The sequence below is a fragment of the Macrobrachium nipponense genome, chromosome 20 (genome assembly GCF_015104395.2).
Source record: "Macrobrachium nipponense isolate FS-2020 chromosome 20, ASM1510439v2, whole genome shotgun sequence".
In the NCBI taxonomy this organism is placed as follows: domain Eukaryota; kingdom Metazoa; phylum Arthropoda; class Malacostraca; order Decapoda; family Palaemonidae; genus Macrobrachium; species Macrobrachium nipponense.
In genome coordinates this window covers 72,255,174-72,280,645 of record NC_061089.1, presented here as the reverse complement: position 1 = coordinate 72,280,645, position 25,472 = coordinate 72,255,174, and the positions used below count along the sequence as shown (strand labels likewise).

At 35.3% G+C, this 25,472-nt stretch overlaps 1 protein-coding gene and 1 long non-coding RNA gene across 3 annotated transcripts in view; one reads left to right on the top strand and one right to left on the bottom strand.

The window, feature by feature from the left end:
- Nucleotides 1-14,432, bottom strand: part of LOC135195054 (uncharacterized) — a 30,035-nt gene extending 15,603 nt beyond the window's left edge. Inside the window, exons 1-3 of one of the 2 annotated variants that reach the window (XR_010310059.1) lie at nt 14,226-14,432; nt 7,839-7,981; nt 6,798-7,044 (exon numbers count right to left, since the gene is read on the bottom strand). This is a non-coding gene — a long non-coding RNA (uncharacterized LOC135195054). The remainder of the gene's footprint in view (nt 1-6,797; nt 7,045-7,838; nt 7,982-14,225) is intronic. The other variant, XR_010310058.1, reaches the window with a different exon arrangement.
- LOC135195050 (kalirin-like) overlaps nt 1-25,472 on the top strand; it is a 1,052,038-nt gene that overhangs the window by 1,016,152 nt on the left and 10,414 nt on the right. The window contains 1 exon segment of the mRNA XM_064221390.1: nt 911-1,637. Within this exon segment, the coding sequence (XP_064077460.1) occupies nt 911-1,637 (727 nt within the window).

The window sequence follows — 25,472 nt, the reverse complement described above, 5'->3', positions numbered from 1 at the left end:
TCCTTTCTGCATGGCCTGCTGTGGCTTTTTCATCAATTGACTCATCTCCTGACACAATTCACATGATTGGGTACCTTTAAGCACTTTTCACATAACTGGTAGTGAAAGATAAGAATAATTCTAGTGGTCAGGATTATTGCTTTTCAAGCCAATTAGTGTACTGAGCTAGTCAGATGCAATAACATTCAGCTCACTGTTGTTATTTGACGGCCAATTAATGTAGCTTATGGTTCTAAAGAAAAAAAATACTAGCATCACTCTGAAGTTATTAGCTTGTCAACACTCAATTCTGTTCAAGATCATTAATACTATAGAACTGGCAGGCCAAGTTAATTGAAGTATTTAAAAGCATAACTAGTAACAACCCCTTTCTGTTACAATCAATCTTACTGACAATTTATAAGCTTTTGCTGCACTTATTACCTTTCCCCTTTGCTTATATATTCATGTATTAACCTTAAAAATATGTACTGTAATAAGAAAATAAATTTACTAACAGTTGAGATAATGTAAAATATTAAGATTATTATTTTAGTTTGCCTTCTTTATGTAAATTTCCAACTTAATGAGGGAATAGAGTATTTAATGTTTACCTTGCAAGTTTTGATGGACAATTACAAAAGCATCCTAAAGAAAAACCCTTTGGTCTCTTAAACAAATACCTGATATGCTTACTGTAGTATTTATTATAAAATGTGTTACGAGAAATTTAAAAAGCTGCACTCAAACTCTCATATCCTTGGTTATAATCTAAAATTAAAGAAAGTTAAATATTACAATACAATCTTCAGCTCTGTTAATTCATGAATACATTCCTTCAGCTTTAAAAAAAAAAATAGTGGATACTGAATACTAATTCATTTTCTTATACCAATTTGTGTCTTACACCACCATTCCCCTTTTTTACCAGGTTATAACATCTAATGCTCTCCGAGGGTACCTAGTTCATAGAGCCGCCAGTAGCACTAGCCCAGCAGCAGAAGGATGGGTAGCAGCCAGTGTACTAATACCTTCTGCTTACCCTGATTTACCAACTACACCACCAGCTTCACCCACCCATGCATCTTCGTCATGTGAACAGCAAGGCAAAAAGCCATGGATAAAGTTCCGAAAACCATCCTTTTCCAAGAGAGATCATCCACCTCCCCATCCTTTAAGAAGAGAGGAAACAGTTCATGAATTACCGAGTGTTCGGTCTCCGTCACAACAATCACAAATGCCCTCAAGACAAATGACTGTGTCTCTGATAAACCCCTATCATCCAGAAAGTCCAAATATTAATAATGTTGCTTTACGTAATCATGCTAAACCTTATAGTGGATGTATTCCTGCATCACCAGAATCCCCAGTTAGAATACTGACTCCTTTAAAGAATGTTACTGTGTGTCCTGGAGAGCCAGCAGAAATGGTGTGTGTAATAACAGGTGCAGGATTATGGGTTGAATCGACAACAGTTGTTTGGATTGGACCACATGGTCCATTAACAGACCCACGCTTTGAAATAGAACAACACCGAGATGGAACTCTGAGGCTTCACGTTGGGAGCTGTCGTGTGACAGATGCAGGGGAGTATACTTGTACAATCAGCTGTGGTGGACACAACATATCCTGCTCTGCTCGCATCAATCTGGCCCAGGGTAAGAATCACTCTTATTCCAATGGCCATTCCTAGTGTTGGAAGGGCCAGGTGTGGGCTGGAATGGGTTAAGGTTGGCATCTGTATTGTTGAAACAGTAACTTTTGGAGCTTAAATCCTTTTTTGACCAATAACTGTATAGCTCTGTATGGAGAAGGCTTATCTGTGGTTTTTCCTTACATTTCCTAACATTGTCTTCATTTTGTTTCTTTAATTATTATTAAAATGAACCCACGTGATGTTAAGAATGCTCAAGCTAAGATTGTACATTTACTGCAGTATAATTAAATACTAATTGTTTTTGTATTTAAGCTAACTTGTCCATGAATAGAATACGTAGTACTGTAAATGGAATACAAGTAGTACATAACTAATGTGATAAACAACTTTATATTTACATATATTTTGTTATATATTATTGTAAGGCAGTTCAAAAAGAGAAAAATATCACATGCTTACAAAAAATACATTTTTAATTCAACTACTACATACAAAAGTATATTTGCAATACATATTACAATCAACCAAGGATACAGTGCAGTGCACAACAATTTCAGAAAGACAACATCTATTCAATCATTTCTTTCTTTTGCACATGCTCCATTGCACTCTTCAAGTTCTTTCCAATATAAATATTTATTTGCTTTTGTCAGAGTTCTTATCACTAGCAAGAAGAAATAAATTATAATTAAGTAAGAATTATCATCCTAAAGTATATGCTGCACCTACAAAGCTTCAACAGCACCTTTAAAGCCTTGGTTACTTCCACACTTCCAGCTAACAGTGCACTGTTTAATACTGTACTTTAGATTGATCTCCACATGAATTTGATTAAAATACTGTAAAATTACTATATATCTTAGATTTATACTAAGGTATAACAAAATATTCCCTTGCCACACATACTATTGATATTCTCACAAGCAAATCTAGATCTGACCTTTAAACGATTCTTTCCATTGTGCAATGTTTTTCAGGTTTTTACATCAATGCATGGTTATTCATGCTTAAGCCTTTTGCTTGTGCCTGCATGCATTTTGCAATATTTTATTAATAATTTATAATTATTTTATGCATATTTTTGGTATACTATTACCAATTTGTTAACGATTTTACTTCTAAATTTGTTAAAAATAATTTTAGCAAATTTTGTGACAAGAATCAAGCATGTCATTTTTAATTGAACTTTTATTTCTTGAATGAAATATTATATTTTTTTCTAAGATGTTAAAGAAGTACCTCGATTACAGTGATACTAAGACCATCGATATGAGCTACAAATTTAGAAATTGGGAGTTTTCCTAATAGGGACATTGCAATACTATAACTTGCCCTCTTTAAACATTTGGGAGTCTCTAGAGTCTGTGGACCTCTTAATACGTACACACAAGTCTGATGTACTAATAAACACTTGAAAGAGGTTATTTTTCTATGAGATTTCAACAACTCTATTTTCAGACCATTTTTAGGAATCTGCTCTCATGAAAATTACATGGTTGCTTATCTTCATTCTGAACTTATAGGGTGATGAATTTACTTCTCTCAGGGTACAATGTTTATGTCTAACCTAATAATTGAACCAATTACAGTACATACTCTTGAAAATGCTATATATCCACTAAGACTCCAGGTTACTGAAACTTGTTTGTGGCACATCAAATTCTGACGACTGCTACGTAGCATGGCAATATTTTTATTTTATTCTTCACTTTGAATTTATTCTTAATTGTATAATATCAGACAAGATCTTATTTTGAAATTGGATGTTTGTCCTTATTGGAGTTTGTTAATAAATGGAAAATAACAAATACTTGAATTTAGCTGGAAATTTTTTATGGATGACGCCAGCTGACATGGGAACTTCAAAGGAGTAATTTGAACCCATGATTAAACTTACAGTGAAATAATGTGGATTCATGCTACACTTTTGGAAGCTAAATCACACAACAGACTAGACTGTGAGTCTAACATGAATGTCAGGAACTGTACTAGAAGCTGTAAAATGCACAGCTCACTAAAGGATACCCCCCAAGCCAAGATCTACATGATGCAACAAACACAGCCCGAAGAATCAGATATGGGGTCCAAGATACCACATACCAAACGCTTATTATGGTAATAATAACTCCAAGAATAACAAACAAGAACTCAATGAGTTAGAGAAATCTTTAAGTACTAGAAGGTGCTTCGATTTGTTCATGACAAAATAAGATTCAAGTGATAAAATTCACGTACTTGGAAGTGTCCTACATTCATCATTTGGAAGAGAAAACCAATTTACAAAAGAAAGCAAATTTACAAAAGAAACTATTCCAAAATAGATAGCAAACATTACCACAAGAAAGGCTAGAAACTTCTTGATACATTACAGCAGGCACAAACTTGCTAAAATAAGCATAGTTTGCAGGTGTATGGATGACAAACAGAAAACAACCAAATATTGGTCTGGACAGCCAAACGTTGCAGTGAAAACTGGTTATATAAAAACTTTTTAACCAGACTACCCAAAGTGAGGATAAGAAAAAAATAGAGGATGCTGAGCACTTCTCCAAGATAACATATACCATGATAGTGAAGTTACCTTCAAGACACTGGTGAATCAGTTAACTTGTCAACCAAATACAAGAGGGAAAGAGTTTGGGGTTCAGCTTTCTCTACAGGCTACCTCCTCCAGGAGGACCCTCTTTGCCAACATACACACTAAGAATACCTTATAATACATACAAACTTGTATTAAAACATTTAACTTAAATTTTAATTCATCAATTTGTTAATTTATCTGGCTCTCTAATAACTGATCTCTTTCCGTATTTCAAATTCCTCTCTGTTACTTCTTTTGAATGAACACCCTCTTCTTTGGAAAGTTGAATTTCAAGTCAATGGCCCTGTGGCCTCGCTCCATATGAATAGGGTTCATCCATGAATAATAATACTGTAATACATAATAATAATAAAGAATAGAGAAAAATGTGAAATCAAGGGAAACGGCTTCAGGCAAATTTTACCGTTCTGAATGGCATTGTTACAGATTCCCCTAATTCTGTTAACTATACACTACCTTCCTCAGACTTAATCATTACTGTAATTTTAGATGGGAAGTCCAAGCTAAAGTTCTAATCAAAGTTACAGACTGCTTGATAAATCTATTAATACATATCTAAATAAACAAATTTTCTGAAGCAGAATGAAGCCATTCTTCATATGTGCTTCATAAGTAAGTTAATAAAGCCACTGAGGAAAGTTGTACTATACATAACAGATGCCTTCTGACACTGGAGCAGTATCACATTGAAGTACAGGCAGTCCCCTGTTATCGGTGGGGGTTCCGTTCTCGGCGGGGTGCTGATAAGCTAAAACTCCCATTAACCGAAACTCAGCAATTTTCGGTTAATGGCACCTCTGTTAAGTATGATATAGCGCCATAACTCAGCACCTTATGGCACCATAACTCGGCACCTTTCGGCGCCGATAACTGAAACTCAGCCCTTATGGCACCATTAATCACCAATTTTATGGCGCTAGACAAGCCCCATAAAAATGGATCGCCATTAACCGAGACCACTGATAACCGGGAACTGCCTTTCTGTCGTGTACATCACAAATGAGGAAGGGTCCTCTTATGGGTAGCTTGAATATCAAGTCAACTGTAGTTTTGTTGCATCACAGCCCTGAAGACAGTAAAACACTCTCCAACTGTATCCGATTCTTGAAGAGTAGTCTTTTATCTGGAATATGCTTTTTGTTACTTTTCCCTGGAACTACCAATAACTATGCAAAAAGGGTAACATTACATTACCAAATTGTTAGATTCTGCAATTTTTTGTTGTTAGCGAGTGAAGTACTGAAACCTTTGAAAGAAAGCTTAAATAAATAATAATATGATTTGCTAACAAAATTTGTGACCAAGTAATAAATGAAGGTTCACTAAGAAAGGGAACAGTAACAAAAAGCAAAACAAGACTGCAAAACATGAGGAAATAGAAATCTTACATGGCCTAAAGGTTCAAAGCTACATTTCAAAATTCATATTCAGGAATTAACATGATTTTTGGCATGCCTGGAATATTCCAGGGATACCTAAGATTTTAGCTTTAGGTCAAAACTGTGGGTTTACTTCTATGATGATTTTCCTACGGATATCAGCCCCAAGATGAACACAATCCAAATCCAAGGGCTTTCCCTGTGAAGCAGACTGATTGATCATCAAAACCAAGTATTTTCTCAAGTACAGTACTCCATAGATCTCTATAGTACTTATAAAATATCCATCACTACAGCAACCCAAATGAAAACTTACTGGTAGCTTCCAATACTATTACTAACTATATGCACTGAATATATCAGCTTCCTAATTCCGGGTAATCTCTTTCCATCTTTTTCAGCTTCCTAATTCCGGGTAATCTCTTTCCACCTTTTTTTTTTTATCAATTTTAACATATAAATGGTGAAATGTGTCCACTTTAGGGTACAAATCATGTAAAAACAATAACTAACCTTCATAGAAACTCAAAAGTGTGTAGTATACAATGCTATTATGTATTCCTACTTCATGTGAAAATATCAAAAGCTAAGTTAAAACTTCTCTTGCAAAATGGGACAATCAACATTAAGATTTCATAGAAAGACAATTTTTTCTAAACTAGCATACATACAAAAGGACCATTTCTGGTGTCAGTCAATATAGCAAGGTAACAAAAATTCTGGAAAATACCAACGTAGCAGTACGTAAAAGTCAACATTTACAAAAGCAGTTCCAATTAGTAGATATTAATCTAATGTTCTATATAGTATATATATTTTTTATATTTAAAATTAAGAATCTGAACATCTGCTCTACTTCCAAAATGTCTTCGTAAAAATTTTAGAGGTTATTTTAAGTGTAAATCACTTTCTAAAGCAAATTAGTACATATACTATTTTGTAAAAAATATAAGTCAATAATGAAATGGTGGCTATCAACCAAACTGCATCCTAGTTTTTTTCAGTTGGCTGAAAATTACCATAATACAACTAGTTAACAGATACCACTTCATTGTTATGTTTCAAAACAGTACACAGCATAAAGACGTTGTCCAGGTTACGTAAAGGAATGTTCCTGAAGCACAACGTAAGCTGGAATACCATATTAAAAAATTGCTATAAATGAGAAATAAAGCCTTACCTTTAATACTTAGGTTGTCTTGAAAACTTTCAAATTGTTTTACCTTGCTTCTGGTGAGGTATGCATCCATGATCTTGTAGAATTTTGTCCCAAAATTTATAAATATTCTTCCATCACCTTAGGCCTGAAACGAAGTAACCTCGAAACATCTGTTGTAACCTTGGGACAGACTTTTTGACGAATATATTTGAAAAATGCTGTAAGCTTGGAACGATGGAAGCTGAGGCCGATGTAACCCGGGGACTGCCTGTACTTCAACATAATTATACATAAATAAATATATTCCAACATAATTATACATAAATATATTCATTTATAATTTCTGGCAATATGCCTCAACATTCAGATATATCTCTCCACTAAATCACTTCCAGAACTCTGTAAAAATCAAAAAGCACAGTTTGCATAAAATAGGAATGAGAATTTGTTACCTGCACTGTGAACATGAAGTTGCACAAAATGAGTCAAATGTCCAGACACTAAAGGCATTACATAGATACTACTGAAAGTTATATAAAAAATTGCCTAACTCAACCACAGAGCTAAAAAACACCTTATTTCACAAAGGTGGCCCAAAAGGTTCGTTTTTATGAGAGGAATAAGATTAATTAGATTTTCAATAAATTACAGGTCTGTAGAAAATCTATAAATGAATACACTTTGATGGAAATTCTGCCAGAATTTCTTTTAACAGATTAAGGTCTAATACTAGGTATTCACTTATTGACATTTGGTCATTCACACACAACCTGTTTTTGCTGTTGGTTAGAAAACTAAAAGCTTCAACTTTTCCATTACATCAAGTACATACATTAACAGCTTTGAAATAAATCGAAGATTTTAAAGTGGACACTGTCCACTTCATTTTATTATAGATCTCTAATTTAAACATTTTTCTAAGTTCATCTTTATTGCTTATAAAGATGATAGCTTGGATATTCTAAGGCAGCCTATCCTATTGATCCCTTCATATGAAAAAAAAAAAAACTTGTCTAACCTTACAGTACTTTTCCTTTCTTAGGTAATCCACTTAATTCTTACCATTGTTGAAGATTGGGGGTATAATATCAGTCCTTTATCCATTATTACGAAAAGTACAGTAATGCTGTATAGTACTGCTCAGCTCTTAAGCAAGAAGTCATTCTGAAGAGAGACACCACTGAAGGGTTATTTCTCAAGGTCCCCTGCAACAAATAAAAAAAAAAAGATGTTAAACAGACATCTGTAACATGTCAATGGATTTTACCCATAAGTATAACTATTCTATACCTTTACAGTGTATACAATACTGAAGTAAGTTATTCAAAGGTTTAAGGCCTCCACATTACTTCTGCTATAAACCAAGCTCAAAGACAGTTAGTCATTACAAATTTTCTTTCTTAAACTATACAAAATATGTTTTTAAGTTTTTCACTTACAAAGGTCAGTAGTAAAATGAGACATGTCAGAAACAGGGTCTGATTTGTTTGAATTCATGAAATGAACAAACAGTAAGCAAATTCACAGGCCAGATAATATGAATGACAAACAATGCACAGACACTTTATTTTTCCATCCACAAGTAAATGCTGGATGTAAATCCTGCCACTTCGTCATTAGCTCATTTATATACAATAAAGAGTTGTTAACCAAAGCCTATGAAGTATCAGTTTCACTCAAGTACTATTGTTTTTGTGTAAAGCACTACCACTGAAAAAACTACTTACACCGAGACACTATTTTACTGTACGTATTTGTTAAGCAGGCTTTCAATTACAAATACCTTAAGTTTCCATTAAATTAAGGTACTATACTGTATTTTTTAAGAGCATTATAATTGAATGTGGGTTCAATAGTCAAATCATACCTAAGATCTCCACTGCTATCTCCCTTATCGACAAAAAATCCAAAAAATTGTATTTTAATATGTACTACATAAATTGTATTTTCTAAGGGCCATAATACACTGCTGATTACGATTTGTTATACAGTACATAAAGCTAATATTTTGGCTATGTATATAGTACTACAATATATAAACATACTATTAAGTTGACTTAAGAATTGGTTATCTGTGAATTATATAAACATTTTTAATATAAGCATACTAAGAATAAATCAATATTCAAATACACACAGAACTTTGGATACAGTATTGTACATAGTATGCTGATATTTATTATATGAAATGCCTTAGGATCATATTTTAATGATCCATTTTTTCAGTATAGTAGTTTAAGTGAAAGTCATGGATCATAAGACATAAAAATATATATATTTGGATATCCACACAGAGGTAATCCTTCCTCTGAAGCTTGATACTATATTCCTTCCATATCACTGTTCTTCAACTGTTCTGATGAAAGAAAATTGAGATTATCTGATAAAAAAAAATACTGAGATTTTCATACATGTATTAAGTTCATGTTAATTCTTTTTAGAAGTTTTATGACTCTCTTATAGTGCCAAAGGTTTAGATATTTTGATGTATATCACTATGTAAATATGTATATTGTTATGACCCACAGTGTCCCTGTTCAAACAATATTTGAGATAATCTGTGAAATATACGTTTTTTTTTTTTTACTGTACTCAATAGGTTCAATAAATTATTTTCAAATTTTTTAGCTATTCTTGAGCATCTCTTGAAAGTGCCTGAACCTACAGTTGGCATTAGTATATTCATTAACCTTTCACTTTTCTAAAGCAGAATTACATGAGAAAACTTGAGAAACCCAAACAATTACAGAGCCTGATAAGTAAGAAATAAGGTCAACTTAATCCAGTACTGGTAGATTATTTGTGAACAATGGAAATAGCGTACAGAGAAAGAAATCTGCAACTATCAATAAAATCTTGGTGAAAAGAATTCTGCTTCATCCCGAGAGACTAAATTTACAGAACTGTTCCAGATTCATGATAAGGCTAGCAACTACCTCAATTCATATTAGGAGAGAGTGGTTGATTTTAACAAGCTGAATCTTTTGTATTAACGTACTTTAATAGTACTGCATTTTCAATGGTGATAAATCATATCGCTGGTAAACATTAAAATCAATTACAGCTGGTAAAAATTAAAATGAACTACGTACAGTCGCAGAACAATATGCAAGACAGATCAGAGCGCAGTGAAAACCGCACATCTCTTCCCTACCCTTCACATTAAAATAACCTGATGGGGAAATAAAATACATTACTGTATGTTATTTCTTACACCTGAGGTATGACTTTTATAAACTAAGCCTTAAAGATAACAAAATAATTGGCTGCATTCAAAAAACTGTCTGGATTCATTCATAACCATTTCTAAGGCTGTTTTGAATTTTAACTACTATTCTAAGGGGGTATAATCATATACAGTACTTAACCAATTTCTATTACTATAATGCTGGCTGAATGCAAGTAACTAAATTCAAAGCACTTAATCCAGAAATCCTTAATAGTTCCTGTACTGAAAGTAGGGAGACTGGCCAGTAATAATTAATCTGTATCCTTGGGAACAGGCAGATCATTATAAAACTCAAATCAATTTAGATATGAATTTTGTGAACAAAGCTTATAACAAAGCAGCATTGGCCCACTTTTACAAAATAAGAAAATACTACTATAAAAAAAATTTCCCTAATCAAACTATATGCATAATAGAATAGGAATCTTTTAGTGCTGAAAATGAGTGAGTTGGGATGCCATGTATCAGGAGGAATATTGATGGTTATTACGTACTCAACAAAGGCCCTATGAAGTAGCTCTATTTAGTCTTTACCACTGGTCAAACTTCTATCATTAAGGGAAGGGTAGCTCAACTGGATCAAAACATGGTGTGATGTGCAGTACATATGTTATGAAATCATTTGACACTGATTTTATATTCTGACAATGATTCAGTAAAATTAAAATCAATATCTAGTTCTATATCTTTAACCTGTACAATAAATTACATGAAAAAGAAAGAAAAGATATTTGAAAATAGCACCATAATAGTAAATTGAATGAATAGTAAGTGTACCAAAATAATGAAACAAAAATATAATAAAAAGCCAGCAAGTCCTGGAAAGACAGTAATTGATAGTCTAGATAGATCTTTGTACAAGATCTGAACCAAAGACATTGGCAAAAGGTGTTGGTAGAATTTTAAATAAACACTGGCGTTCTAAGATCACCATTGAACCCTTTTTTACTTAATACAGTAAAAGACAAAGCTACAAGAAAATGCAGAGTGGGCGGTCCCTGGGATGTTATAGCTGAATAAAATAAGTAAAAAAAATGTGCTGAAGTTTCTTTGGCGCAATCAAGTTTTCTGTACAGCATATACTAATGCTGTATGGAACTCTCAGCCATGACCCGGTGGTGGCCTGTGTTGTTGGCAACTGTAGCACTACCAGGTGCACGATCATGGCTAACTTAATCTTAAATAAAATAAAAACTACTGAGGCTAGATGGCTGCAATATGATACGATTGATGATGGATGGTGGATGATCAACATACCAATTTGTAGCCTCTAGCTCAGTAGTTTTTAAGATCTAAGGGCAGACAGAAAAAGTGCAAACAGACAGACAAATATGTAGCCATCTAGTTTACTTTTACAGAAAACTAAAGTGTCTCTGAAATATTCAAAAGATGGAAGAGTGGGATAGGGAAGGGAAGATTGAAAATTCATGTAGGTAAAACAAATACAAAACTAATGATTGGAAAGAGAGAATTGAAAATGAATCCAAAAACGATCTGAAAAATTTCTGTGCCGATGTTACAGTGATGCTTTAGGGGTGATGACAATAGTGCAGTACTACCATGCATCACATGCAACAGATGGTATTACATACAGATTAAAAATTTCAAGGAGGTGAAGAATTTCAGTGACCAGTAATTATAGTATGTATAATAACGCTACTGGTGAAGACATAAAAATGAAGATTACGATATGGTGGAATGAATTAACTTGATGGAACCATTAAGTCAGTTTTCTTAATTTTCACAGGATTTGACTAAAACTTTTGTACACAAAAAAGTGGTCACCAAGGGAGCAAAGCAATGTACTATGATAAAGCTGAATACATAAGGACTGGATGAAAGTAAAACAATGTACAGGAATATGGGGTAGAATGCAATATAGCTGGAAATGAAAGAAAGCTGCCTATAACCCTTTAATGCTAGTATACCACCTACTGACTACCATCCCCATACTACTAGGTACCTTATAGAAGGTAGATCATTGTTCAAGCTGTATAGTACAAGCAGTAAGCAAATGCATTAGGATTACTAGATTGCTTTTAAACAACAAAGTGTGGTTTACCCAAACAACAATGGTCAAGAGACACAGCACAAAATATGCAATCTGAAAGTTACAAGGTTCATGTGCTTCACGAGAGGCTTAATTTGCCTTACCTTTCACTGTTTTTAGCAGTTTTATGACTAACATACCTGTAGCCACTACTACTTTTAAGCCTAGTCCTCTTCCCTCTCCAGTGGTCATTTCATTGACAGGAGATATAAAATTTGCCACTGTGTATGTACAATTATGTCACAGATATCCTCAAGTATGTTAAGACCATAGGTCCCTAAAAACTGTTCCCTAAGGAATGCTAGGAATGATAGGCCAAGATAAGTACTACTGAGTTCTTGGCTCAATAAATACTCAGGAAATAGGAACTTCTGACCCTCAGATCACAACAAAGCTTCAAAAGCCAACATGGATAGCCTATGAGGATTCCAGACAATTTTTTTTTTTGCATAATTCTTAGCAAAATATTGGGCAATCTAGGGTTCACGTTGAAAGTTTCTAACACTATGCAGATACAAGTACTATATGGTGGAAAAATTATACTGTCCAAGAGATACTGTGCAACACATACAATGAAATGTCCATTGCAATGCACAATATTATAGCTGAAAAAGAAAACGGATTTTAATACAGAAGACAAGAGCTCTAATTAAGCTAATTCTCCAAACAAAGACAAGTCCAGCAGAATAGGGTTTTTCGATACATCAATATGATGCAGAAATAATACCATTCACTGATCTTGCTTCACACAAAACAATCATTCACATTTACATCCACACCCAAATCTCATTTGTTCCTGCCCGCAGACAGGCTATTAAAATTACTATGGCCTTCTTGGATAATGAAAAATTCCATTCCTAATTAGCAAAAGTAGAAACATGGGTGTAAAATACATGTGGGTGTGTAAATGAAATATGTGAGTGGTTGTAGGGGGTACAATTAACTTTAAACTGTTGCATTTAGGGTTTGAAGATATTTTCCTGTGCTGTAAGTGTGTCCTTTGACTGTATCTGGCATTTGTTTTGTTAGCAAACATGCTAACCAACCACACAACATAACTTATATTAACATGGCCCATGTACCCTAGTACTGGTTGGCCACAAAAAATTCCATAAATTGGCCTTAGCCTATTATGAATGAGAACTTAGGTAAATGACAGAGTGGCGACATAGCGGCCACTGATCCTGAAATAAATGAGGCCACCTTCCTGCAAAAGTACTTGAATTCGCTGCCATGAGCATCAGTCAAGAGTTGTGGACCACTCTGGCAGCACACCGAGACCTCTAGGTTCCTTTTGAAGTGTCTTTTCCTAAATTACGAAATAATGGCATACCTAGGTAATTCAAGCGCTTTTCCGGGAAGTGACCGCGTTCCGAGAGAGGTGGCCGCTGTGTCGCCGTTCGGTCATTTACCCTACCACTGGGATTAAGTTCGGTGTATTTCAATAGTTTTATGTTCCACACCCGCGCCCACACCCCAACACCCCGAAAAAAAAAACCCACTTACACACTGAGCTAGCCCAACTGTAAGACATTGGTTAAGGTGGGGTCCACCATCTCTGAAAGCACTCATTTGCTTATGATAAGAATGCCAGAATCATTTGAAGGCGCATTTAAATATAGGCGAGGCTAGGTAAGCCTAATGAAAATTATAATTCAAGATTCCAAATTGCAATAGCGGTTTAGGCCTGAAGTAAAACAATACCACTGAAGAAATGTGGCAAGTTTGTGGGTGTTGGAATGAGGTAGGTTTGTGTATGGGAAAAGGGATAGACTAAGTGGATGGGTATGGGGTAGGAAGGACAGTAGGTGTGGGATTTTTACATGACAGATGATAAATGTACAGTGACCTGCATAAATATACCTTAATAGCTAGTTGTTTGAGTCTAGGGAAATATATTGGACCAAATAAAAATAAAAAAATACGATAGGGCTAGGCTAAAATACTAGGCTAAGTGAAAAGTCAGGCCTACTAAGCAATTGTCAGTATACGATAAGTAGGTATTGCCATGAAGGGTAATTTATTAAATAAATAAATTTAACCCTACGAACATCCACCTTGGCCACCAAAACCCGTCCCCCCAAAAATTACCACGAGTTAGAATGCATGTATCTGAATAAACAGGGTAAATATTAAGTTACGTGAACAGGCTGCTTAACATGTTACATACCTGATTTTGGCATAGTCTAAATACAGTGGGTCTCAAATCTCATGCGACATGATTCTTTTTGTATCGTCCATATTCTCAGACTCAACGTGACGTTGCCAAGTAGTGCTATTACTTTTCTTTTTATATTAAATTTTGTAATGTCATTCATGTCGAAAAGTTTGCGAATTCAGAGCTAGCCTTATTTTCCTTAAGGTTAAATAGATATGATCCCTTTTATGCATCGGTATAATTCTTAATTTGTGGGATTTGAATCGATTTTTTTATTTCTTTTTTATCTTTACGTTGCTTAGTTCAAAGTACGGTGTGATAAGGTTAGCGGTGCCAGCAATTAAAGCACACTTAACATGCTCCTCGGACTGGTCAACATAACCACGTCTGCAGAATTATGACAGTGAACCTAATAAGCTTAACAGTCATAACAACAATTTCAAAGTAGGAATATGAATTAAAACAAGTTTTATTTTAATGTTGAAGAGTTCGGCTGCGTTTAAGCTGCCTGTATGTTGGAAAATTTTTTATAGGCCTAAAAAAATAATCTAACCCATCAGAGATGTAATCTCTTACTAATTAATTTATTTGTAGAGATTACCTGTTCTTTGAGGAATATGAATTACTACCAGTTTTCTTTGAATGTTGAAGTTTCAGGTTGTGTTTAAGCTCCCTGTATGTTGCAAAATGATTTATAGGCCTAGAAAATAATCTAAGCTTTCAGAGATGTAATCTTTACTAATGTTTTTTATTTGTAGAGATTACCTGTTCTTTGAAGAAAAAAAGATGCTAATGATTTTGGTTATATGGTGAAGATGACTATTAATCGAAATATCATAAGTATGGAACACTTGTTTTTCAACTGGTTTACGATATTATTTTCTTAAAAGTCCTTCTGCTTTTGGTGTATAATTTTTTCTTTCATAAGTTAACTTGAAGTGCAAGAATGTGTAGATAACCTCATTTGCTTTCTGGCCAGAAATTGTTAATATAGAGATATGAATGTTAAGTGTAAAGTAAAGAAATCTAACACCTAGGCCTAGGAATAATATCTTGGCTTTGACAAATAGGCGAATATTTGCTAATATGCTATAATTTTTGAAATATTTAAGAAAGATAACGAACAATTATGTATGAAAATCCAAATATTCCTTTAACATATATAAAGTAAATGTTTTCAAGATAATTTGATGGTCTCTACTCATTGCATACCTACTTAAATACCAGGTGGCTGTTGTTGCACCGACACTAATGATACTCACACATGCTTCCCCCACTTACTTACTTTATCTTCCCGCCACTGGCCAGTGGCATAAGGCTGATACAGTTCCTCTCCATCTGTCTCTATCCCGAGCCATTTCCCTTGCTTCCTCTAAGTTTTGGATTTCATCCTCAAGATCCCTGACAATTATGTCTATCCACCTCGTTCTTGGTCTACCCAGCGGTCTTCTTCCTATTTATTCTGCTCTCAGTGCTCTCCTGGGGTCTCTATTCCCATCCATCCTCTCAACATGTCCAAACCATTTCAGCCTTCCCCTCTTCAACCTGGTACTGACTGGCCTTTGCCTCAATCTCACCCTGATGTCTTCATTTCTAACATAATCATCCCATTTAATGCCAAGTATCCTTCTCAGCAGCTTCATCTCAAAAGCATCCAACCTTTTCTCCTCTGTTCTGGTCAGTGCCCAGGTGGACGAGCCATACATCAGGATTGGTAGTACTACTGCATTGAATATTCTCATCTTAGTTCTCAAGCTGATTTCATGCCTTGACCAAACGTTTTTTCTCAGAACCTCAAAAGCTCTTGCTGCTCCTAGTTTTCTTCTTTGTATATCTTCAATTTGCCTCCCGTCTGCTGTTACCACACTTCCCAAGTAAACCAACTTCTCAACTTGCTTGAGTTCCTGTCCTCTGATTGTCATATCCTCACACGTTGCTATAGGTGGGCGCATTCTACTTCTGTATATACATATTTACATTTTTTCAGCGTTGAGAGTAAAAGCAATCAAATAGAACTATTTCAAATTTTATGTTTGCTTTGGAAGCATTATTAATGTTACGAAAATTTATTTCGTTTTTTATTTATTTATTTATTTAACATTTGAACTGAAGTTTGATGGCGACTTCGTTTTGGTCAAATGCTTCAGCAATGAGTGAACGAAAGTTTTGAAAATGTTTCGTAAGAGTTTTTCTGAAATTTGGCAACATGTGATATTTTCTTACAATTTTTAAATATATGACAGATTTCACTCTTATGAAACATATTATGGCCCTATTGTACGCAAAAATCGCGTTTTCGCATTGAAATAGTAGATAAATATGGAGCATGCTAGGTTGCCAGTAAGTGAATTTGAACGAAATCCTATGGAGTCAAATCGCATGAGATTGAGCATCACTGTACGTAGAGTTTCTTGGGTCTAGGTCTAGGTTTCAATGCGACGTAAATCTAGGGATTCTGAAATTCGTTTTGCATCGCCAAAGACAACACTTGTCTAGTATTATTGGAGTACTCCATTGATGTGATAACTGATAAGTAAAGCTTCTTTTATCCAAAATTAGTTTCAAAATATAAAAACATCTACTTGCCATTCCCAATGAAAGCCCCCAAGTCTTTTATTTGCTTTATCACGTATTCCCTCAAATATTCATGACCTCTAAATGAACGTTCGTGATGTATTTATATTTTTTTTAACTTACTTTTTGGATAAATCAAGCTTTACTTATCATATCAATGGAATACTCCAATAATTCTAGACTAGTGTTGGCTTTGGCGAGGCCAAACGAATTTCAGAATCCCTAGATTTACGTCGCATTGAAACCTAGACCTAGACCCAAGAAACTCTACGTGTTCTCGATGTGTAGCATCTACGTTGACAGATGTTGAATTAGCAAGAATTTACCCATGTGCAATCTGCAAGTTTAATCATTAACATTGTGAAATATTTTCTGTGGTTTAGACTACTACCAAAATCAGGAATGTAAAATCCTAAGCATGTTTGTGTATGTTTTTTTTTATGAAGTTCAACAGCTCTGTGGTCACGTCATTTTATTTCACATGTGTGTTACAGTGTGTGATGAATTTATTTTTTCATTAGTTATCTAAGTTGTACAAAATGCAACAGCGGAATAATAATAAAAAAAACATTTTTCAGCATCTATGAAAAATTAAAACGAAATACATTAACGGTGATCTTCGTATCTGTCTATAAATAGACGGTAAATATTGTTCTAGAATGTTATCCTCTTCTTAAAGTATAGTGGACAGCACGATACCAGCAATTCAGGAGGACCATTTGATAATGGATGTTTGTTTAAACGGTCACGATACGGTGACTATTTGATGTAACGCGATATAACGTAAATATCGATTATAATGATGACCTCGGGCAATTAAGAGCTTAAATTTTCATGGCGCTATCTGGCAACACCCTATTGGTACCCTCCCATGTATACATACGTATTTTCTCTCTCCGGTCATTTCTCATTCTTCCAGTAGCGATTCTGTTTCGTTAAATGTCTGTTGCATCTTATTTATTCATTATGAGATAAGTGTTTTAAGATTTCTTTACATTATATCCCCTGTAGCTTTGTACATGATGACTATAGTTGCAGATTCCATTAAAGGTATGGTCTAAATTCGTGATTCTTGTCTTTCATTTTTTTTTTATCTGTTCACTGCTCTGTCTAGGAAGCGTGACCTTTTGGCCCAAAAAGGATTTCGTTAACTTCTAAAAAGGTATTTACAGAAAATTAGCTGTCCAATTCTCGACTATAAAGATGATGATATTGGTTTTCATGTTGTGATAGCTACGCGGTTAGCTTTCCACACACACACACTCACACCAGTTGACACTGGTTCTTTTGCTGTTGGTTGAATACAGTAAATTGTTTCGTTTATATATATATCTATATATATATATATATATATATTATTTATATATTAATATAAAATATAAATATCTAAGTAATATATATATACTAATATATATATATGTATAATATATACTATTACAGCCTCCAAGTCGGCGCACGTTACCTTAGAGCTGTGTGCGAAGAGTAAGTACCACCACACACACATGTATATATATATTATATATATATATATATATATATGATATATATATATATATATATATATATATATATATATATATATATATATATATATATACATATATATATATATATATATATATATCCATATATATATATATATATATATATATATATATATATATTTTATATATATAATATATATATATATATGTGTGTGGTGGTACTTACTCTTTGCACACAGCTCTAAGGTAACGTGCGCCGACTTGGAGGCTGTACTTTGGGGAATAAGACATATATAAATTTTTCTTACCTTGCTGAATGTTCTTAATCTGGAATTAGTTAAAAAGGTTATAAGGAAGAGAAATTAAATAGTTGTGAGACCTTCTATATGTTTATTGTTCGCTAGGGGTTCTATGTATAAACCTTCCACCTTCTGGGCTCTTGGACTGATAAAACTTAATTCTTTGAAAGGCACTTGTTGCAATTTCGAGTCTATAGGCACGAGGGAATTTCACTGAGTACTGATTGTCACTTTTCACTGTCTATAGACTTGCACACCACACTTTGTACTTGTTCTTCTTCGCTGGACTCTGTGTCTTCTTCTTCTATCTGTTCAGCTGCTGCACCACTCGTCTGTTCTTCACTCGTGCTCTCCCCCCTTTTCTCCACTCTGTCGTTTTCTTCTCTGTTCCTTTTTCTGCCTCCCTCTCTCTCTGTCTGGCCTTTTTATTAGGATGATATCTTCTTAGCACCGCCTTTGGATTTTGGGATTTTGACTGGGTGTGGTAACTTCTGGAAGACTTCTTGTGTCTTAGTGGCTATGGACATTAAACAAACCCGCCTTCCTGTCAAATTTTCTACAGTGATTTGTAGACTCTAAATAAGGTAACGCCTCCTGCTTGATGTCCTGGCTTCTTGGGTGTGTATCCCTTTGGTAACCTCATAGGTCATTCGTTGATACACATTCCTGGGGTGACCTCAATATCTGGCTCTGCTTCTTGATTCGTCGAAGTCCATAGGTCTATCTTGGAAAGGGTGGGGCTTAGATTTTCACACGATCCACCTTTGAAACAAGGAAGCCTTGAATTTCCCTTGGTTATATTAAACAGAAGGCTCTTGAGAAGGTCCACCTTACATTAATTCTCCGACGCTAGAGGTGTCACAAATGTCAGGTGCGCCAGAGAGTCACTTAATCTTCGGAGATGAGGCGTAATAGGTTGGATTCCAATTTCTCGAAGATGCCTGGGAGATGCAGACCAGATGCCTGTGGGCTAACGCCTAATCGTTTTGGGATCAGGTAACGTGATACTCAGTTCTCTAAGAAAAATCATTATCCGTTTTGTGCCTTTTTCTTTAAGTTCTTTAAAAGTTATAAGTTATTGCCTTTTGGAATAACAACACTGTGCCACACTATAACAGTCTCGGCCCACTATCTAGCTGTCTCCGACAGCGTTAACTAAGCTGAAGTAAATATTATACCTACAAGAGGACTCCTAACTTATGCTTCTTGGAAATCATATTGAATCTTTAACTTAAAAAACATCAAAAGTGAATGTAAACATGAGCAAATCCTTGATTAAGTAACGTTAAGGGCAACAATCAAAATTGAATGTAAACATGAATAAATTCTTGAGCAAGTAACATTCAGAGAAACATCAAAAACTAAATATAAATATGAACAAATCCTTAAGTAACGTTAAAAGACATTAAAGATGAATATAAACATAAACAAATCCTTGATTTAGTAATATTAAAAGAATCATCAAACTGAATTCAAATATGAGTAAATCACATTAAGAAACATGAACTGAATGCAAACATAAATAAATCACCAAAAACAAGAAAACTGAAAGTTAAACATAAACCTTAAGTCACATAAGTTATAAAAAATGCATGGTAGAAGCAAAAAAATTATAACTATCCAAGTTTACAGTATATGATTGGTACAGTCCTCTGTCCTATTCTATCTAGGTGGATATCGTCTTTCTTTATGGAAAAAAAATAAATTTCGTTCTTCGTTGACGACACTTGATGACTTCTTATTTGCTGTGATCTGCTACTTGGGACAAGTCCTGGGAGATAATATCCTTGTGTATTTGTATGCAATAAAAAGTGTGTCCTTGACTTCCTACTGATATAGTGTATTGTGTTCATGCAAATATTCATTGAACCTTCTTACTGTAATTCTGAGTAACCTTGTACATTAAACCTTATAACTTTACTGCTTGATACTAAAACAAAATTGGCAACTTGGTTAAAGGAACTGGTTAGTGGTTAATACTTGTAGGTCTCTTCTACTGTGATAACGTTTAGTAAGTTTTTACCAATCAATATCTTGTTAGTAAGTTCTCATCAATTACTATCTTGTTAGTAAGTTCTCATCAATCAACATCTTAAGGATTGAGCAAAGTAAGTGTATTAATTACCCCTTCAAAATCTTAATCATTTCTGAAACGAATTCCCTTATCTTAAAATCACTTAATATCTATCTTAACCATTTCATCTTTATTCTTTCAATTCTAAAGGTGTTCTTATGGAACAGTTAAACTCGATAAACTTCTTGAAATTCTTATACTACGCAATGAACCGTTAATTTCGTACCCTTATCATTTAAATATTCCCCTTCAACTCAAAAAAAAACTAAGTTCGAAGTTAGCGTGCATAACCCCGAAATTTTGCTACAAACCAACTAATTAAAGTAAGAAATGCAACAAATAAAAAAATTATTCCTAAGTCGACCCGTGAAGGTAAACTGAGCAATAAGAAAATAAATGAATACATGAGAATAATAAGATGAATCAATGGGTTTGTCCTTTTTTTTCACTAAAAGTGAATCTTCTAATTCTTAGATTATACCTAGTCCTTCTTCTGGGACTTCTTCTGGCTTCTCCAGTCACATGGAGTTCTTCCTCTCTTAATTCTTCTGACTTTACCCTGGTACTGGGTTTTAGTTCTTGTCCTTCACTGAAAAGTGATTTTTCTTTACCTTAGGCTATGCTTAGGACTTTCTTCTGAAATTTCTTCCGTCTTTTCTTCCGACTTTGCTTCTGACTTTTCTTCTGACTTTTCTTCCGACTTCAGTCGCTTCAGGATTTCAGCAACTTTGTCTTCTCTTGACCTTATCTTTATCTTTATCTGCCCGAAGGCCTTCTTCTTCGAATGATTAAACATATGCAAAAGGTATTCGATCATTCGTCCTTTTCACCTTTATCTTGTCTCTTGTACATCTTCGACCTTGTATGGTCCTGTGAATTAGTGGCTAACTTATAACTAATACCACTTCTTACTTCCTTCTTAATATAGACTTTGTAGCCTATCTTTTAATCTACTGCGTTTAGCCTTACTTGATGCGTGTTCATCATATTCTTCTGTACTTCTTCCAAATTTTTGTGTAATCGCTTGTGAATTACATACATTAAAGTTTCTGATTCTTATCTTCATAATGTCTTCAGAGTAAGTAGGCTCTATTGGCTGATTCAGCCATGTATCAGGTATCTGGGCTTATATCCCATCAAAGCCTTTATGAGAGTTGCTTGTGTACTTGTATGGTACTTGGCGTTTTATGAATTTGGGCCAAAGGTAAATCGACGTCTCTGTCGGGTTCCTGTGTCTAAACTTCCTTTTATTCCTCTCTTGTGAGCCGTTTCCAGCTGAGTGATACCTTTGTATCGCTATCTCCTTCTACCATGTAAACATTTCGAGTTTCTTGGACTAATGCGTTGTACATCTTGATCCCACAGCTCTAAGGTAACGTGCGCCGACTTGGAGGCTGTACTTTGGGGAATAAGACATATATAAATTTTTCTTACCTTGCTGAATGTTCTTAATCTGGAATTAGTTAAAAAGGTTATAAGGAAGAGAAATTAAATAGTCGTGAGACCTTCTATATGTTTATTGTTCGCTAGGGGTTCTATATATAAACCTTCCACCTTCTGGGCTCTTGGACTGATAAAACTTAATTCTTTGAAAGGCACTTGTTGCAATTTTGAGTCTATAGGCACGAGGGAATTTCACTGAGTACTGATTGTCACTTTTCACTGTCTATAGACTTGCACACCACACTTTGTACTTGTTCTTCTTCGCTGGACTCTGTGTCTTCTTCTTCTTTCTGTTCGGCTGCTGCACCACTCGTCTGTTCTTCACTCGTGCTCTCCCCCCTTTTCTCCACTCTGTCGTTTTCTTCTCTGTTCCTTTTTCTGCCTCCCTCTCTCTCTGTCTGGCCTTTTTATTAGGATGATATCTTCTTAGCACCGCCTTTGGATTTTGGGATTTTGACTGGGTGTGGTAACTTCTGAAAGACTTCTTGTGTCTTAGTGGCTACGGACATTAAACAAACCCGCCTTCCTGTCAAATTTTCTACAGTGATTCGTAGACTCTAAATAAGGTAACGCCTCCTGCTTGATGTCCTGGCTTCTTGGGGGTGTATCCCTTTGGTAACCTCATAGGTCATTCGTTGATACACATTCCTGGGGTGACCTCAATATCTGGCTCTGCTTCTTGATTCGTCGAAGTCCATAGGTCCATCTTGGAAAGGGTGGGGCTTAGATTTTCACACGATCCACCTTTGGAACAAGGAAGCCTTGAATTTCCCTTGGTTATATTAAACATAAGGCTCTTGAGAAGGTCCACCTTACATTAATTCTCCGACGTTTGAGGGTGTCACAAATGTCGGGCCGCGCCAGAGAGTCACTTAATTAATCTTCGGGAGATGAGGCTGGTAATACGGTTGGATTTCCAGCAATTTCTCGAAGATGCCTGGGAGATGCAGACCAGATGCCTGTGGGCTAACGCCTAATCGTTTTGGGATCGGGTAACGTGATACTCCGTTCTCTAAGAAAAATCATTATCCGTTTCGTGCCTTTTTCTTTAAGTTCTTTAAAAGTTATAAGTTATTGCCTTTTGGAATAACAACACTGTGCCACACTATAACATATATATATATATACATATATATTTAAAATTAATTTTAAATATATATATATTATATATATATATATATGTGTGTTGTGTGGTGTGTTGTGTGGTGTGGTGTTGTTGCCGTGGTGTTTGGAGTATTTTATATATTTGTGTGTGCGTGTGCCTTGAATTCTTTTACAAAAACAGTCCCAAACAGATTTAATTCAGATAATAATTGTTCGTCATTATGTTCTGTTGATTACAAGTCAGTGCGCATAGGCCTATGAAATTTTTTTTGACCAGTACTATGATGCTTAGCGTAGGTGCCCGTCACTTTTTATTTATTCATTTATTTTTAGAACAAATTTTACCAGGCTCGCGCCATTCCATATTCTTTTATAACTACCCAAAGGAAATATATTTCATCTGTGAAAGTCATGCATATTTCACCCACTCACAAGTAACATATCAAGAGACGGTCGCCTCTAATATACTCCCACAAGTTTACCTTTCACTAATGGTGACTCAGTCGGATGCTTACTCATTAGCAAAGGTCACTCAACCAAATTAAACGGCCGTGATTTGGCCTAGAGTGTTAACTTTAGGCTACGCAAAGTTGAAACGATGCAAAACAAAATTCTGTTGTGTTGTCTGCGCAACAGAACCTGCATGAAATCTCTCTCTCTCTCTCTCTCTCTCTCTCTCTCTCACACACACACACACACACACAATCAAGCACACTAACACACGCACTATGTTAGTACGCAACAACAAACTGGTTCTTTAAAGTTGATCTGTTTGCTTTAACCGAGAACTGAACCAGAATCATTAGTGTTTAAATGGTAATATATGAATAAATGCGCTAGCAAACATTTTTATAAGCATATTCACAAACATACAAACACGTAAGGCACATGGCAACGCAGTCTGAAACAGATAGATAGATCTAGGCAAATGCAATGAACTAGCGCTCCAAACAAATTTAATGGGCCACAGCGCACGCGTAAACCACATATTAGAAAGCAGGTTAAAACGTCTGAAGCCAGAACATTTTATGTGAGCGATTGCGAAGAAGGTCACGGGGACAAGGAAAGCCAAAGGTGGACACGAATAAGATAAGAGGTCAAGGCACGTCGACCCTACGAGGCGGTTTTTCGAGCGACATGACACGTAATGATAAGACTACTAACACGAAGCAGAACCTTTACGAGAGAGCAAAAAACATGGTGATAAAATCGCTTTTGTGAGTTCGTGTGTGTGTGTGTGTGTGTGTGTGTATGTGTGTGTGTGTGAGAGAGAGAGAGAGAGAGAGAGAGAGAGACGTAAAGGAATGATTAGTACGATTGAGTCATAAAGCTTCGGTCGATTCCAAGTTTAAAACTCTTCACTCTTCTACATGCAGAGAGACAAGCAAAAAGCAGAAAGTTGTTTCGTCTTTATCTGGAAAACAAACGCCTTGACCCCTTTCCCAACAAACGCAGAACGTAAATACAAAACAAATAATCTCTTAAAATTGCCCTTCGAACACGCATGCTCACAAAAACTGGAAGAAAATGTCACGACAATGAGCGTTTGAAGAACGACTGGTTCTTCGGTGGAAGACTTCTGAAAAGTATGTGGGATTCACTTCGCGATATTTAAATTCTAATAGAGCACGCCCACGGGACAAACAAACAAAACACAAAAGGGCAGAGAGAGAGAGAGAGAGAGAGAGAGAGAGAGAGAGTCCTGGTGGGATGCATGAGAACGAGAGCTTTATGTCAGGACCAGATTAAACGAGCGCTCCCTGTTTAACAACTCTACTTGGATCCAATTACGTCCCTACCAAAAAGAACCTTGAACGTGACTACTTCATAGTTGTTTTGTGCCATCAGTTTTTCTTTTCAGGTACTGCGAGTCTCTCTCTCTCTCTCTCTCTCTCTCTCTCTCTCTCTCTCTCTCTCTCTCTCTCTCTCTCTCTCAAAATACTTTGGTATGTAGTCTGAGCATTGACCTTTTGCAGATCTTTTTTTTTTCTTTTTGCTAATGAGGTACCCAATCACACCAGATTTATTAGCGAAACATGCTTTAGAAGTCTTCCATTTAATACATAACCAATGTTATCCCCAGGTCATATGTAACCTGTCGCCCGGTACAGCATTCGCATTGTCACCCCCCGAGTGAAAACAGTTGTATAACTTTCATTGAACAGATTCAGCAGAACCCGTTGTGACGACTGGGAGTGTCTCTCGAGTTGTCCAAACACATCAAATAGATTAAGTTTCGATCGAAGGTCGTCGTACTAGGTCTAAAGTCACTCTGTAAGGT